Below are 11,482 nucleotides of genomic sequence, written 5' to 3' on the forward strand. Positions count from 1 at the left end.
TTTTGCACAGAATCTACTTTTTAGTGAATGTTACGCATGCCACCGTTTGGTAGTTATAGCAGAATATTGTGCATCATGAAATATATGGGTTACAGAGGAACCATCTTGTGTATCAAAGTTACGATTTCCCTTTTTATCTGCAAGTCTTTGTTCTAGCGAAACCAAGAAGGATGGAAGCAAATCATTCCTCATTGCCCTACAAAGTTTGTGGATAAATTATATCAGTGATGTCAGCAGGCCAACCTGCACGCATTTTTTGTATGTTATTCTGTGTTGGATCAGCGCATTCAAGATTAATGCTCTGCCCCAATTCAACTTTTGACAAACACTAATTATTAGATGTGGTATTCATCGTAATGACTTGATCTGCAAGGATATTTTTTCTCTTTAATGGTTCCATCCATTCATTCCTCTGATGGTCTTTCAATTGTGTTTTGTTTTGTGTTTATATATATATATATATTTGTTTGGGGCCGCGTGTGGATGAGCCAAATGTCCACTGGACAGATCGTCCAGCTTGTGTAATAAACGACATATATCTTGTTTTACCAAATAAATATCATTAGGCCAAAGTTAAAGCCCACTGTTATGATGCACTACTAACTCGCCATAGACTAATGTTGTATACCTCCTTTTTGCAGCTGTTGGGTTATTAATCAATTAGGCTGACTTTGATTCGCACTCGCAATAACCTGCATATATTAGATAGGGTCCAGGTTTTGTTTGAAGTGGCTGCGCCCGGTAGAATGAGATCAATTTTGTTGCAGAGAATTCATTTTTCCCAAACAAGTTTTCCTGAATTTTTTTCAGATTTCTGCTGGTCAAATGAATTTTCAGATAGGGGAGCCTTCTTCTACCAGTTTGATGTTGCATGAGTAAATGTTTGGCATCTGAGGTTGTACTTGGAGAATAATGCTCTCGTATAAGCCGTGATAAAACGAGGGACAAAGTCCACATAGAAACAAAGAAAACACATGATCCACGGTATGTGTCTGAAGTTGATGGACGTACGAGGCGGGGGGAGGAAAGAAAAAGAAATCCTCGTGCAGTCTGTTGGGGGAAGTGGACTCGGTCCATCTTCTTCTTTTTCTTTTTTTTTTTGGTTAAAACGATCCATCTTCTTTCCCGATCCTATCAGAGGATTCTAGGGTCATATTTTTCTTCTTTACACCCTCTCTTTTGTCTATAAACAACCCCCTATCTCCTTTCTAGCATCTATCTTCAAAGATCCCTTAATTAAAGTGGCGAATCAAACTCTTCCAAAGAGGATTTTTTTCGGAATTTTCCGTTGATCTGGTCACGAGATTTCACCAGAGTCAAGGTATTGTCTAGATCTTGTTTCCCTTTCTTTTTTCGATTTTTGGGCTATCAATATCACTCACATTGGCCGGCAAGTAGGGTTTTCCTTGCTTTTTGTTTCTTTTATCTTGCTGGACCGATCGCCATTGTTGGGAGTGGCTAAGATTTTATTGTTGTTGCGGGTTGCTGCTGCAACTACTGTCGTCGCGGGCTCCTCTATTTTTTTTTTTTGGTATAGCGGTGGCTCACACTTTACGCATGTGGATATGGCCAACAAAATCAGAAAATAAAAAATCAGATAACGGAGTCGGCACTGTGTCACAAGTCATCCATGTAAACCCTCCAGAGTGGTGAGCCATCCTTAGAACTCTCCTTTTCCTTCCTTTATGTTGAGAAAGAAAGAGAGCCTCACCACTCGTTTCCTCTCTCCTCCTTCTCTTCATCTCTCTAGTTGATTTGAGGGGATTCAGGAGACTTACTAGCAGGCCCTAGTGACCCAGTAGAGGATATCAGGTTATTGATTATCTCTTTTATGGTTTTAATGTTCGAACTTGATCTTGTAGGAAAGCAACCATCTTGGTAAGAAGTGTTGAGTATACTCCACACCCTAGTTCGTAGGTCGAGATATGAGTCGGTACTTTTATGTCTGTATTTATCTTTGATAGAGGTAAGAATTTCTGTACCCAATCATCTTTGTGAATAATATGTATTTTGCAATACGTGTCTATGAATTTGGATTTTGCATCATTTGATGCATGATTGCATATTGATTCCTGATATGAATATATAAATACATATTTCTTTATTGTTATAACATATTAAATATTGATGATTTTGGTTTTCTGGAATATGATTTTGCTTGTTTGAAATATGATGCTGGTTGTTTTAGAATTTAGAAAGAAATATAATAAGAATTAATATTTTCTCTAGTTTAGATGAAATTGAATAATTTGTTTGCCAAGTAAAAGAATTTGGACTACTCATGTTATGGATTGCTAGTTACGGGCCGAATTGCAACACTTTGATTTACAGCCATAAGTCGAAGCATGGGAATTAAGGATTGGCAATTATGGTTGAATCGTGATACTTTAGTTTGCCACTATAAACCGAAGTATAAAAATTATGATTTGCCCTTACGGGTTGAAGCGTGGATATTATGAATTGCCAATCATAGGCTGAAGCGTGACCATAGATAGTCCAAATTGGAAAGATAATTATTGATAAAAAATTTGGATAGTAATAGAAGATAAGATATATGAAACCTCTGCTAAACAAAAATTTTAAATTGATGATATATTTGATATATTTTTTTGAATAAGATATATATTTGATGGCTTATAATTGTATGTGCATATCTATATGGATTTATTTGAGCTATGCTGAATAGTCAGTATGAGAATTTATGATTTTTGCCTCCATTTTGATATGATTTATAACTAACCTTTATTTTAAAAATTATTTTATCTATATTGTTGTGAGTGTGGGGGATTCTTACTAGATTGTAAAGCTTCTTATTTTATCTATATGGAGCGTTAGAAAATTTTGTAATTAAATAAGTTTGATTATTAGATTATCGTAGATTTATTTAGTTGAATTATTTAGCTAATGACTATTAATTTAAATTTCTGAACTTATTGAAAATTTGTTCATCTTAGGTCTTAGATGATCTTTAGAGCACCGCTTCAAAGTTTATGCGGCCGTGCCACGTGATCAACCTATATGGTAGGTTTAGAACATGATGAATGGGATGCAATGTTGGGACTGCCTTGGCCACCCGTTATCATCTCACCGAAAAAAGCTATCTTCTGACATCCATTGTGCCACCAAAATTGCTTCGGTTGCCTGTCATTTCGTCGCTCAGATCAAGCCACTTCCATTGGCCACAAGCAAGGCTTCAAGCAGGTTAGGGATGGTACATTTGGTCCGACCGGATCTCATGGTGCTGCGACAACAACAATAACTGGGCCTGGCCATTATGGCTCAACAAACCCTGGCTTTTCTCCCCTTCTTTTCCCCTTTTAAGCGAAGCAACAATAAATACAGAAGCAAGAGCGGCTTTTCTTCTTTCTTTCTTTTCTTTTCTTTTCTTTTTTTTTTTTTTTTTTGATGTAACAGTGTTTCACTACATTCGGCCGTGAGTACATTCAGAATAGTCACAGTGCAGAACATACTCTAGTACCAACGATACGTGCTTCAAGACCTCCTATGAGACTGCTCCAGAGTAGTATGCTGTAGAGAAGACGACCCAGTCCGCCGCACTATTCGCCTCCCGAAGCACATGCAAAACTCGAAAAGAATCAAACTTCTCCACAAAATAGCAAATATCACAGACTAGAGGTGAAAATCTATCTTGGCATGTCTGCTCCAAATCCAGTCCATTATTGTAACCGAGTTGCCCTCAAGAAAGATCCGCCGAGTATCCAGATATACTCTGGCATGGACGAGGCCCTTCCATACCGCACGCAGCTCCGCCATTAGGATAGACTCATAAAAAATGCACCGTCCTCCAAATGCAATCAGTCTGAAGTCCTGGTCTCTGATCACAAAATCTCCGCCGCATCTGCTGCCGCCCTCTGATATTGCGGCCGAAATTTATTTTGAGAAAATCAGGGGTGGGGCTCCTAGGATAAGAGAAGGAAAAAAAAATCATAATACTAGTAATGGAGCTCCGGTGAATAGTACTGACGCGTGCCAGTGGAGGAGCATGAGGACGTTCCAAAAATGACTCCTGCCTTTTGCGCTTCGTACTGTTGGAACCTGCATTGTCCGGTCAGAAAGTATTATTATTTCTCGATACGCTTCGCGTGGGCTTGAGGCCGCCTGTGACGAGGAGGAGGAGGAGGAGAGGAGGGTTTGCTTCGCCTCGGGATTCCCGGGATTGGGAGCTTCCTTTCACGAGCGAGGACGGAAATGGTGAGCTGTCATGCCTATCTCTCGCCCGGCAAGGCTAAGGCGGTGGGGCACGTGTTACGCAAGTGCGACGGAGCATCTGCGTACAATTTGTAAAGGAGGGAAGCCGGGGTAAAGTTGGATTGATGCAATCTCGCTTTCATCGAGCCCCAGAAGAACATCATGCGTAGTCTTCACATGGATGGTGCTCATGCTTTCTTATGTCATAGAGAAGGTTGCATTCAAGAAGACTGCAGAGTTCCCGTTATACATGGTACGCTCTACGCATACCATTAGGGTTGATGACTGTATTTATTTTTTAATTGAAATTTGGACTGAATTTATATAAAATTTAATAATTTTTATATCTAAATTCGACTCATGATCAGCAATGTATAGTATCTTATGAATCATCATCATCATCCATTAATTTAATCTTAACCATGCAAGCTTCATTCGTGCTCATAGTTCTGTGGACGCTCAAAATAGTACAAGCTTTGCAATAGGAAAATATAAATATTTCTCAAAAAAAAATCACGAGAAAAATACAAGAAGATATAATGATTATTTTGAAATTATTTAGAGGACATATGATCATTTCGTTTTGTGTATCTTCGGAATGAAGTAAGCGGCTGGGAGAAAGTTAAAGCATGCTCTCGATGGAAAATAGTAAGCCATAGTTTAGTAGGGGCAATACAAGGCTCTTTTTTTTTTTTCTTTAAAAAAAGAGAGAGAGAGAGAGAAATAATGATGTTTCAAATGAATAGTCATATTAGATAAACTATTAAAGAGTTCACATGGAGTCTTGTGGCAACGATCTACCAAGTTTGGATTGTTGCCATCAATGGTAAGCAACAGATGCAAGATTGCGAGTTCAACAGCAAGATTCAATAACAAAAAAAAAATATTCTAAGAAATTGGGAGAATATTTTTACTGATATGGCATATTGAATATAATTATAAACATATATTTTATATAATATGTGTGTGTAATATATATATATATATGTATGTATATTAGAATCTTATGTATATAATATTTTTTACTTTTCTATTATTTCTAAGTAGTACGACAAAGTGGCAAACATCTGCAGCCGGTTTTATAGACGACAAACATCCACGTTCAAGAGAATTTTTTTACTTGTATTATTATGTTCTTCGCATCACCAACGAAGCAACCAATGCTCCAAGTTGAAGATTTGGGCGTCGGATTCCAGCAAAGCCTTTGTTTCCCGCATCGGTTTGCAGCATTCTGAGGAGACCTGTGAGGACTACAAGACATTCCCCATTTAAAATCCTCCTCTAAGGAATTAAAAAATGCCTTCAGCTTTAAAATGGCCTCTGATGAGCTCGGAGGGCATATCTGTCTGCACGCACCCATTTGGAGACGAGTGAATAGTTGCGTAGACCGAAGAAAGGGATAGAAAATGACAAAAGAAAGCATAAAATAATCTGTTCGTTCCTTGGATTGTAAGGAAACAAAGCCCGAAGAAATCCACAAATCTCTTGAAGGTTGCTTACCTACTGGATTCATTTTGTTCCATTGATGTTTTGTGTGCTTATTGATGGTATTAATAAGCAATACTTGGTGCACCCACCCTGCAACACCAATTCATGAACCCTCTCACTTGATTTGGACATGTAAGGGTGGATTATGATGTCAAACTAAAGCCACTCCCCATCCACACCCACACACGCACCCAAGAAAAAAAAAACACTATATATATCTAAATAATATCACCTGAGTCATCATTACATTAACAATAGTTAAATAATAGGATTTTTTTTCATAAATACCCGCTAAATATCAAATTTTGCATGAATATCCTTCCAAAATTGATATTCGCATGTATACCCTCGTAAAACATAAAATACTTGTTTTCCTAATCTATCCTTTTTTAATCCATATTTTTGCATATGTACTGACGTCATCTAACGCCGTCAAAAAATTAACGGTTTTAAATTAAATTGACTGAAATACCCTTACTGGATAGATGTCCAAAAGAAAATATTTATAAGGCGATCGCGATGGAGGCACAAAAAAATAATTTCAAAATTTTATTTTATTTTATTTTAAAATAAATATGATTTTTATTAATAGTGCTAGAAGAACCGATAATATTAGGAGCATTTGTGTAAAAATAATATTTTATGAAGGTGCAGAAATAAATTTAAATTTTGATGGTATTCACGCAAATTTGAATTTTTAGAAGAATATACATAAAAAAAATCCTAAATAATAAATAATATTATATAAGTATTAGAAATGATTGCAGACTGTAAAACTTTAAAAAAAAAGGATCAACTCAATGAAACAAAATTCCCGTCAAAAATAGAGGGGAATGTGTAAGGCTCATTTTCCGCCAAGAATGATAAGGCGTTATGGTGTTAGACCGTTGGAGCCATGCGTTGATGAAGGCCGAGATGAGGAGCAAACTTATCCGTATAGGAAACCAAAGATTTTGTGTGGTGTGCAAAGCCATGAGAAGAGTCAAGAGCTCTCGGGAGGGTGATCTACTTGAGATTGAGCGTGGACTTCCACATCTGCAGTCTTCCAAGGTAAAACTAGGGAACAACAACCCACAGCTACAAGTCAAGAGGGTCCTCATGTTGACGGCTCAACAACCTGCCACGTTAAGCCCAAATAGGGGCCATTTTCTTGGCCTATAAAAACAATACAAGCTCAACGGATGCATGTACGCATTAACTTCTTCCTTTCTTAGACATTACTCCTTCAATTCAATAGAAATAATTATGAGACAACTTAATAAAAAAAAATGTTATCTTTTATTAAAATGAAAAGAAAATATCAAAAATAAAATAGGAACAGAAGTCTGCAGAGTGTCATCGAGGTGCTCGGCCGTGTAGAAAAAAAATGCTCTTTATTGTTTTCAAATTTAAAAATGCCACAAATGCAATAAGTTCTCTATTTTCAATATTAAAAAAAAATGAGAAAATACAAAATTTCTTTTATTTCATACAGTACCCAACGAGGGAGGTGGGTCTGTGCTATAAAAACTCAAACTACTCACCACTCCAAGGCATTATAAAACTGGTCCAAAGAGCTCTCGAGATTTCTTTTCTTGTATTACTTAGAAAACAATAAATTGATTTAATTTAATAATAAAAAAAAGAGATGACATGAGCATGCCAGTTGTGAGTTCAATCAATGACCCAATCATTCTTAGTGTAAACGTAAAAAACTGGGGCCTTGCTTTTACCACGACTCCCAATCCATTCCTAATGAGAAGTATATGAAGATCCCATCATTCTCCTGCCTTTTATCCCACTTTTCTCCTTTTAAGACAAAAGCTCTTTTCATTAATCTAATAGCCGCCTAAAAGCTCGTACATGTACGCAGATGCCAAAACCAACAACCCAAGCCGCAAAGGAAGCTAGTCCACCACAGAGAATGGATTTTGTGGTGACCTCTGCATCACCTAATTCTGTGTGTCAACACTGCATGATGGCACGTGCAAGCCCGCCAGTAACACTGTACGAGTGACTTGCAGTATTATTCTCCCAATGGTACTGTGCCCGGCAATAGTAACAGCTGATATAAGATATTTATGATGGTAGGAAAGAGAACAAGTGTTGTACAGTGTACCAGAGATTATATTATAGAGAGGGGGAGGTGAAGGAATTTCTAGATATGCGTAGGGAACAAAGGAAAAGACAGAAAGTGCGACGTCAGAGTAGGGTGTAGGATGTGAGCATTGAATGGGTGGAGGGCTGCATATTTGCTTTCCTCCCTCATCAGCATAGACCTCTCTCTCTCTCTCTCTCTCTCTCTGGGGTAAAATTCTTCTCAATTCCTTTCCTTTCTCTACTATCTTTTCTTTTGGTTTGCTCTCTTTTGTTCATCTTATTTGGAATTTTTGGGTAGCAGTAATTATGTCCTCCTAGCCGGTCTTCTGGTTGTAATCTCAGGGTTCTGGTCTTCGGGTAAAATTGGTTTTGTTTGATTTGTTCATTTGCTCGCACTTTGGTGCAAGTTTCATGTGGTCTTCGCTTAAGGTGGAAAAGCATATGGAGTTTTTGCGTCATGGAATGAGGTCTTCATTTCTTTTCCTCTATTTTCAGAGCTGATGGAATGTTTTGGTGCAGTTCCGTTTGCTAGCGTCTTAAAGTCTTCTTCTTCCCCCTCTTTGTTTTGATATTTGTTTGCTGGAATTGTGGTTTGAAGATCTCCTTTTAAAAATCTGATGGAAATAATATCATCATCCTAGAGTTCTCCCTTCTTTACCTTGATAAATTATATGTGTATTTTATGTGGAACATGGGATATCCCTCAGGGATGCATGTCAGATCGGTAAATGATGATGCTCCTTTTTGCAACTTTGGAATCCACAGGGTTTCCTTTTATCAGATGAGGGGAAACAAATAGATCTGCCTTAGAGTACTTGAGCTATTCATCAACCCTAGCCTATATATCTTTCCCTTTCCTAATTATTTAAGGATTCTCCACTCAACAGTAGACAGATGATGAAAGGGCTCATAATTCAGCAGCACCAGCTGGTGGAGGAGAACATGTCCAATCTAACTTCAGCCTCTGGGGAAGCCAGTGTCTCTTCCAACCAGCAGTCCTCCTTTGCCTCCCCAAACCCAGCTCCAGTGAAGAAGAAGAGGAACCTCCCAGGAAACCCAGGTCTTACAGTTAGCCTATAATTCCATTATCTCAAATTAATGTTATCTGTCATGTTTTTGTTTTAATCCAATCATTAAATCTATGCTGGACTTTTTCATTTTCTTGGTTTTTTTTTTTTTTTCTTTTCTGGGAGTTGGATATCAGACCCAGATGCTGAGGTGATAGCACTGTCCCCCAAGACCCTGATGGCTACCAACAGGTTTGTGTGTGAGATCTGCAACAAAGGGTTTCAGAGGGATCAGAACCTGCAGCTCCACAGGAGGGGTCATAACCTTCCATGGAAGCTGAAGCAGAGAAGCAGCAAGGAGGTGAAGAAGAAGGTGTACATCTGCCCAGAGGTGACATGTGTGCACCATGATCCCTCTAGGGCTCTTGGGGACCTTACTGGGATCAAGAAACACTTCAGCAGGAAACACGGGGAGAAGAAGTGGAAGTGTGACAAGTGCTCCAAGAAGTATGCTGTTCAATCTGATTGGAAGGCCCACGCCAAGATCTGTGGCACAAGGGAATACAGATGCGACTGTGGTACCCTCTTCTCAAGGTAGCAAAAGAACTAAACTAATTACCCAACTAGTTACATTTGACAATAGTAATTCTCTAGATATGAAACAAAAAGGTGGCACTGGAAAAGGAGTACTTGAAATTAAACTTCATTGGAAGAATCACTGCATTAAACCCATCAAGCATTAAAGTTAGGTCCAAAAGTGCCAGCTAGCAGGCTACCTGTGGTAGTCATTGCCACTTCTCTTGGGTTTTGGTCATGAGGATAGCACGAAAATGGAAAGATTTCAGCAAAATGTCCCCATGGATTCAGCAACCCAGAGACAGAAGGCATAATATTTTTTCACTTCGATCTGTTTTTCATTTCACTCCTTCTTTCCACACCTTGGTTTCTCTTTGGAGTTGCGTGAGCTTTTTTAAATGATGGCTGCCCTTTGTGATGCCTGTTCTTTGTTTTTTCTCGTTGGTTATTTCTCTTGATTGCAGGAGGGATAGCTTTATCACCCACAGAGCCTTCTGTGATGCATTGGCAGAAGAGAGTGCAAGGGTCATGACAGCAAACCCTCTGGCTGACAACCACCCGCTGCTATTCTCTCAGCCCGCATCATCCCATGCCCCCTCTCCACTTCCACACAATGCCCTCCAAGCCCAGTTCACTCACCTGATGAGAACCACAGCAGCCAACACTAACATCATAGGCAGTCATGGGCTACAAGAATTCTCGCTGAAAAGAGAACAACACCTCGGCATGAGAGCAGATATCCCACCATGGTTGGCTAGCCAGGGCCCCGCTTCTCTGAACCAATTTGACCTCCCTTCCTCTATCCACTCCACAAGACTAGAACAGCAGTACTCGCATGAAAACCCAGCTCCCCCTCCTCCACCTTTTCCCCCTCATTACCAAGGGCCCTCGACTGCCGCCTCTTCTCACATGTCAGCCACAGCATTGCTACAAAAGGCAGCCCAGATGGGTGCAACCATGAGCAGACCTCCACATCATGGTCAGATGGTAACTCACACTACCAACGCTACTGTTGCCAATACTACTGGTACTGGCTTTGGTCTTGGCTTAACCTCCCACCAAGAGATGGCTGGAGGCGGTGGTGGTGGTTTCGGGCATGGGTCGGCACCTCCCCTTCTCCAAGACATGATGATGAATTCCCTCCCCTCACCTGCTGGCTTTGGTGGGCCTTTTGAGGAGCCCTTTGGGGTAATGCTGGGAGCCAAGAGGGAGGAGAACACTACAATGGAAAGCATTGCAAGAAGGCATGGAAGGAATGAGGAAGGAAGAAGTGCTGGCGCTGGTGGCGGAAATGATGGGTTGACTAGAGACTTTTTGGGTCTGAGAGCCTTTTCCCACAGGGATATCCTCAATATGGCTGGGTTCGACCCTTGCATGAGTTCCTCCTCCTACGAGCAGTCTCAACAAAATAAGAAACCATGGCATGGTTAGCTACTCCACGGAAACTGATCATGGATGGGCTCCAATTTTCAGAATCTCGAGGAAAAGACCCCATAGTAACTATTCTTTACCTAGTTCTTATCTTTTCTCTTTCTGCCAAGGGAGGAATTTAAAGCTTGTCCCACATCTCTATTTCTCCTCTAGGATTCACTTATAAGTTGAGGTTGATATGGCATTCCAGATTTATTGTTGGATGAATGTTCTTATATTTGTTCTTGTAATAATCCTTCTCATGTGCTCCTACATTGAAGGTAGATCCTCCTTGTAATCAGTATAGAATAATCAAAGTTTTAATTCGAACTGAAATAGAGTTGACTATAATGTTGTCCGGAAATATTAGACCTTACTGTTTGCTCTTAGAATTAGTTGTCGATAAAAATTATAGTCAGTAGGGTAACATCTTCTTTTTTTTTGCTTCTTTTATGGTGGGTATCCATAGATTACGCTCTTCAATTTTTTTAATTTTGCTGTTGAAAAGGTTAAAAGACGGGAACCACACCACACCCACAAAAACTGTATCGTGGTACGGTGTCCCATTAGTTTTATGAGAGTTTCAAATCTCCTTAAGGTTGCATATCATCAAATAAATAAAAAAACTGAAATTGTAGATATATATGGAGTAGGTCTTTTTTTTTGTGAGGAAAAAGAATGGGTCAATTATTGTACTATCAAAGTTACATTTT

General features: G+C 39.3%; 1 protein-coding gene across 1 annotated transcript; it reads left to right on the plus strand.

Moving 5' to 3' along the window:
* The first annotated feature begins 7,781 nt into the window (after nucleotides 1–7,781).
* On the plus strand, nucleotides 7,782–11,105 carry LOC103709567 (protein indeterminate-domain 7-like). The gene is made up of 3 exons (XM_088707988.2): nucleotides 7,782–8,836; nucleotides 8,981–9,377; nucleotides 9,824–11,105. The coding sequence occupies exons 1-3, from the start codon at nucleotides 8,671–8,673 to the stop codon at nucleotides 10,788–10,790; spliced, it is 1,530 nt and encodes a 509-aa protein (XP_088564114.1). The 5' UTR covers nucleotides 7,782–8,670; the 3' UTR covers nucleotides 10,791–11,105.
* Nucleotides 11,106–11,482: the final 377 nt, after the last annotated feature.

This window comes from Phoenix dactylifera, chromosome 12, assembly GCF_051530095.1.
Source record: "Phoenix dactylifera cultivar Ajwa chromosome 12, Ajwa_hap1_PhDact_Kaust_v1.1, whole genome shotgun sequence".
NCBI classification, from domain to species: Eukaryota; Viridiplantae; Streptophyta; class Magnoliopsida; order Arecales; family Arecaceae; genus Phoenix; species Phoenix dactylifera.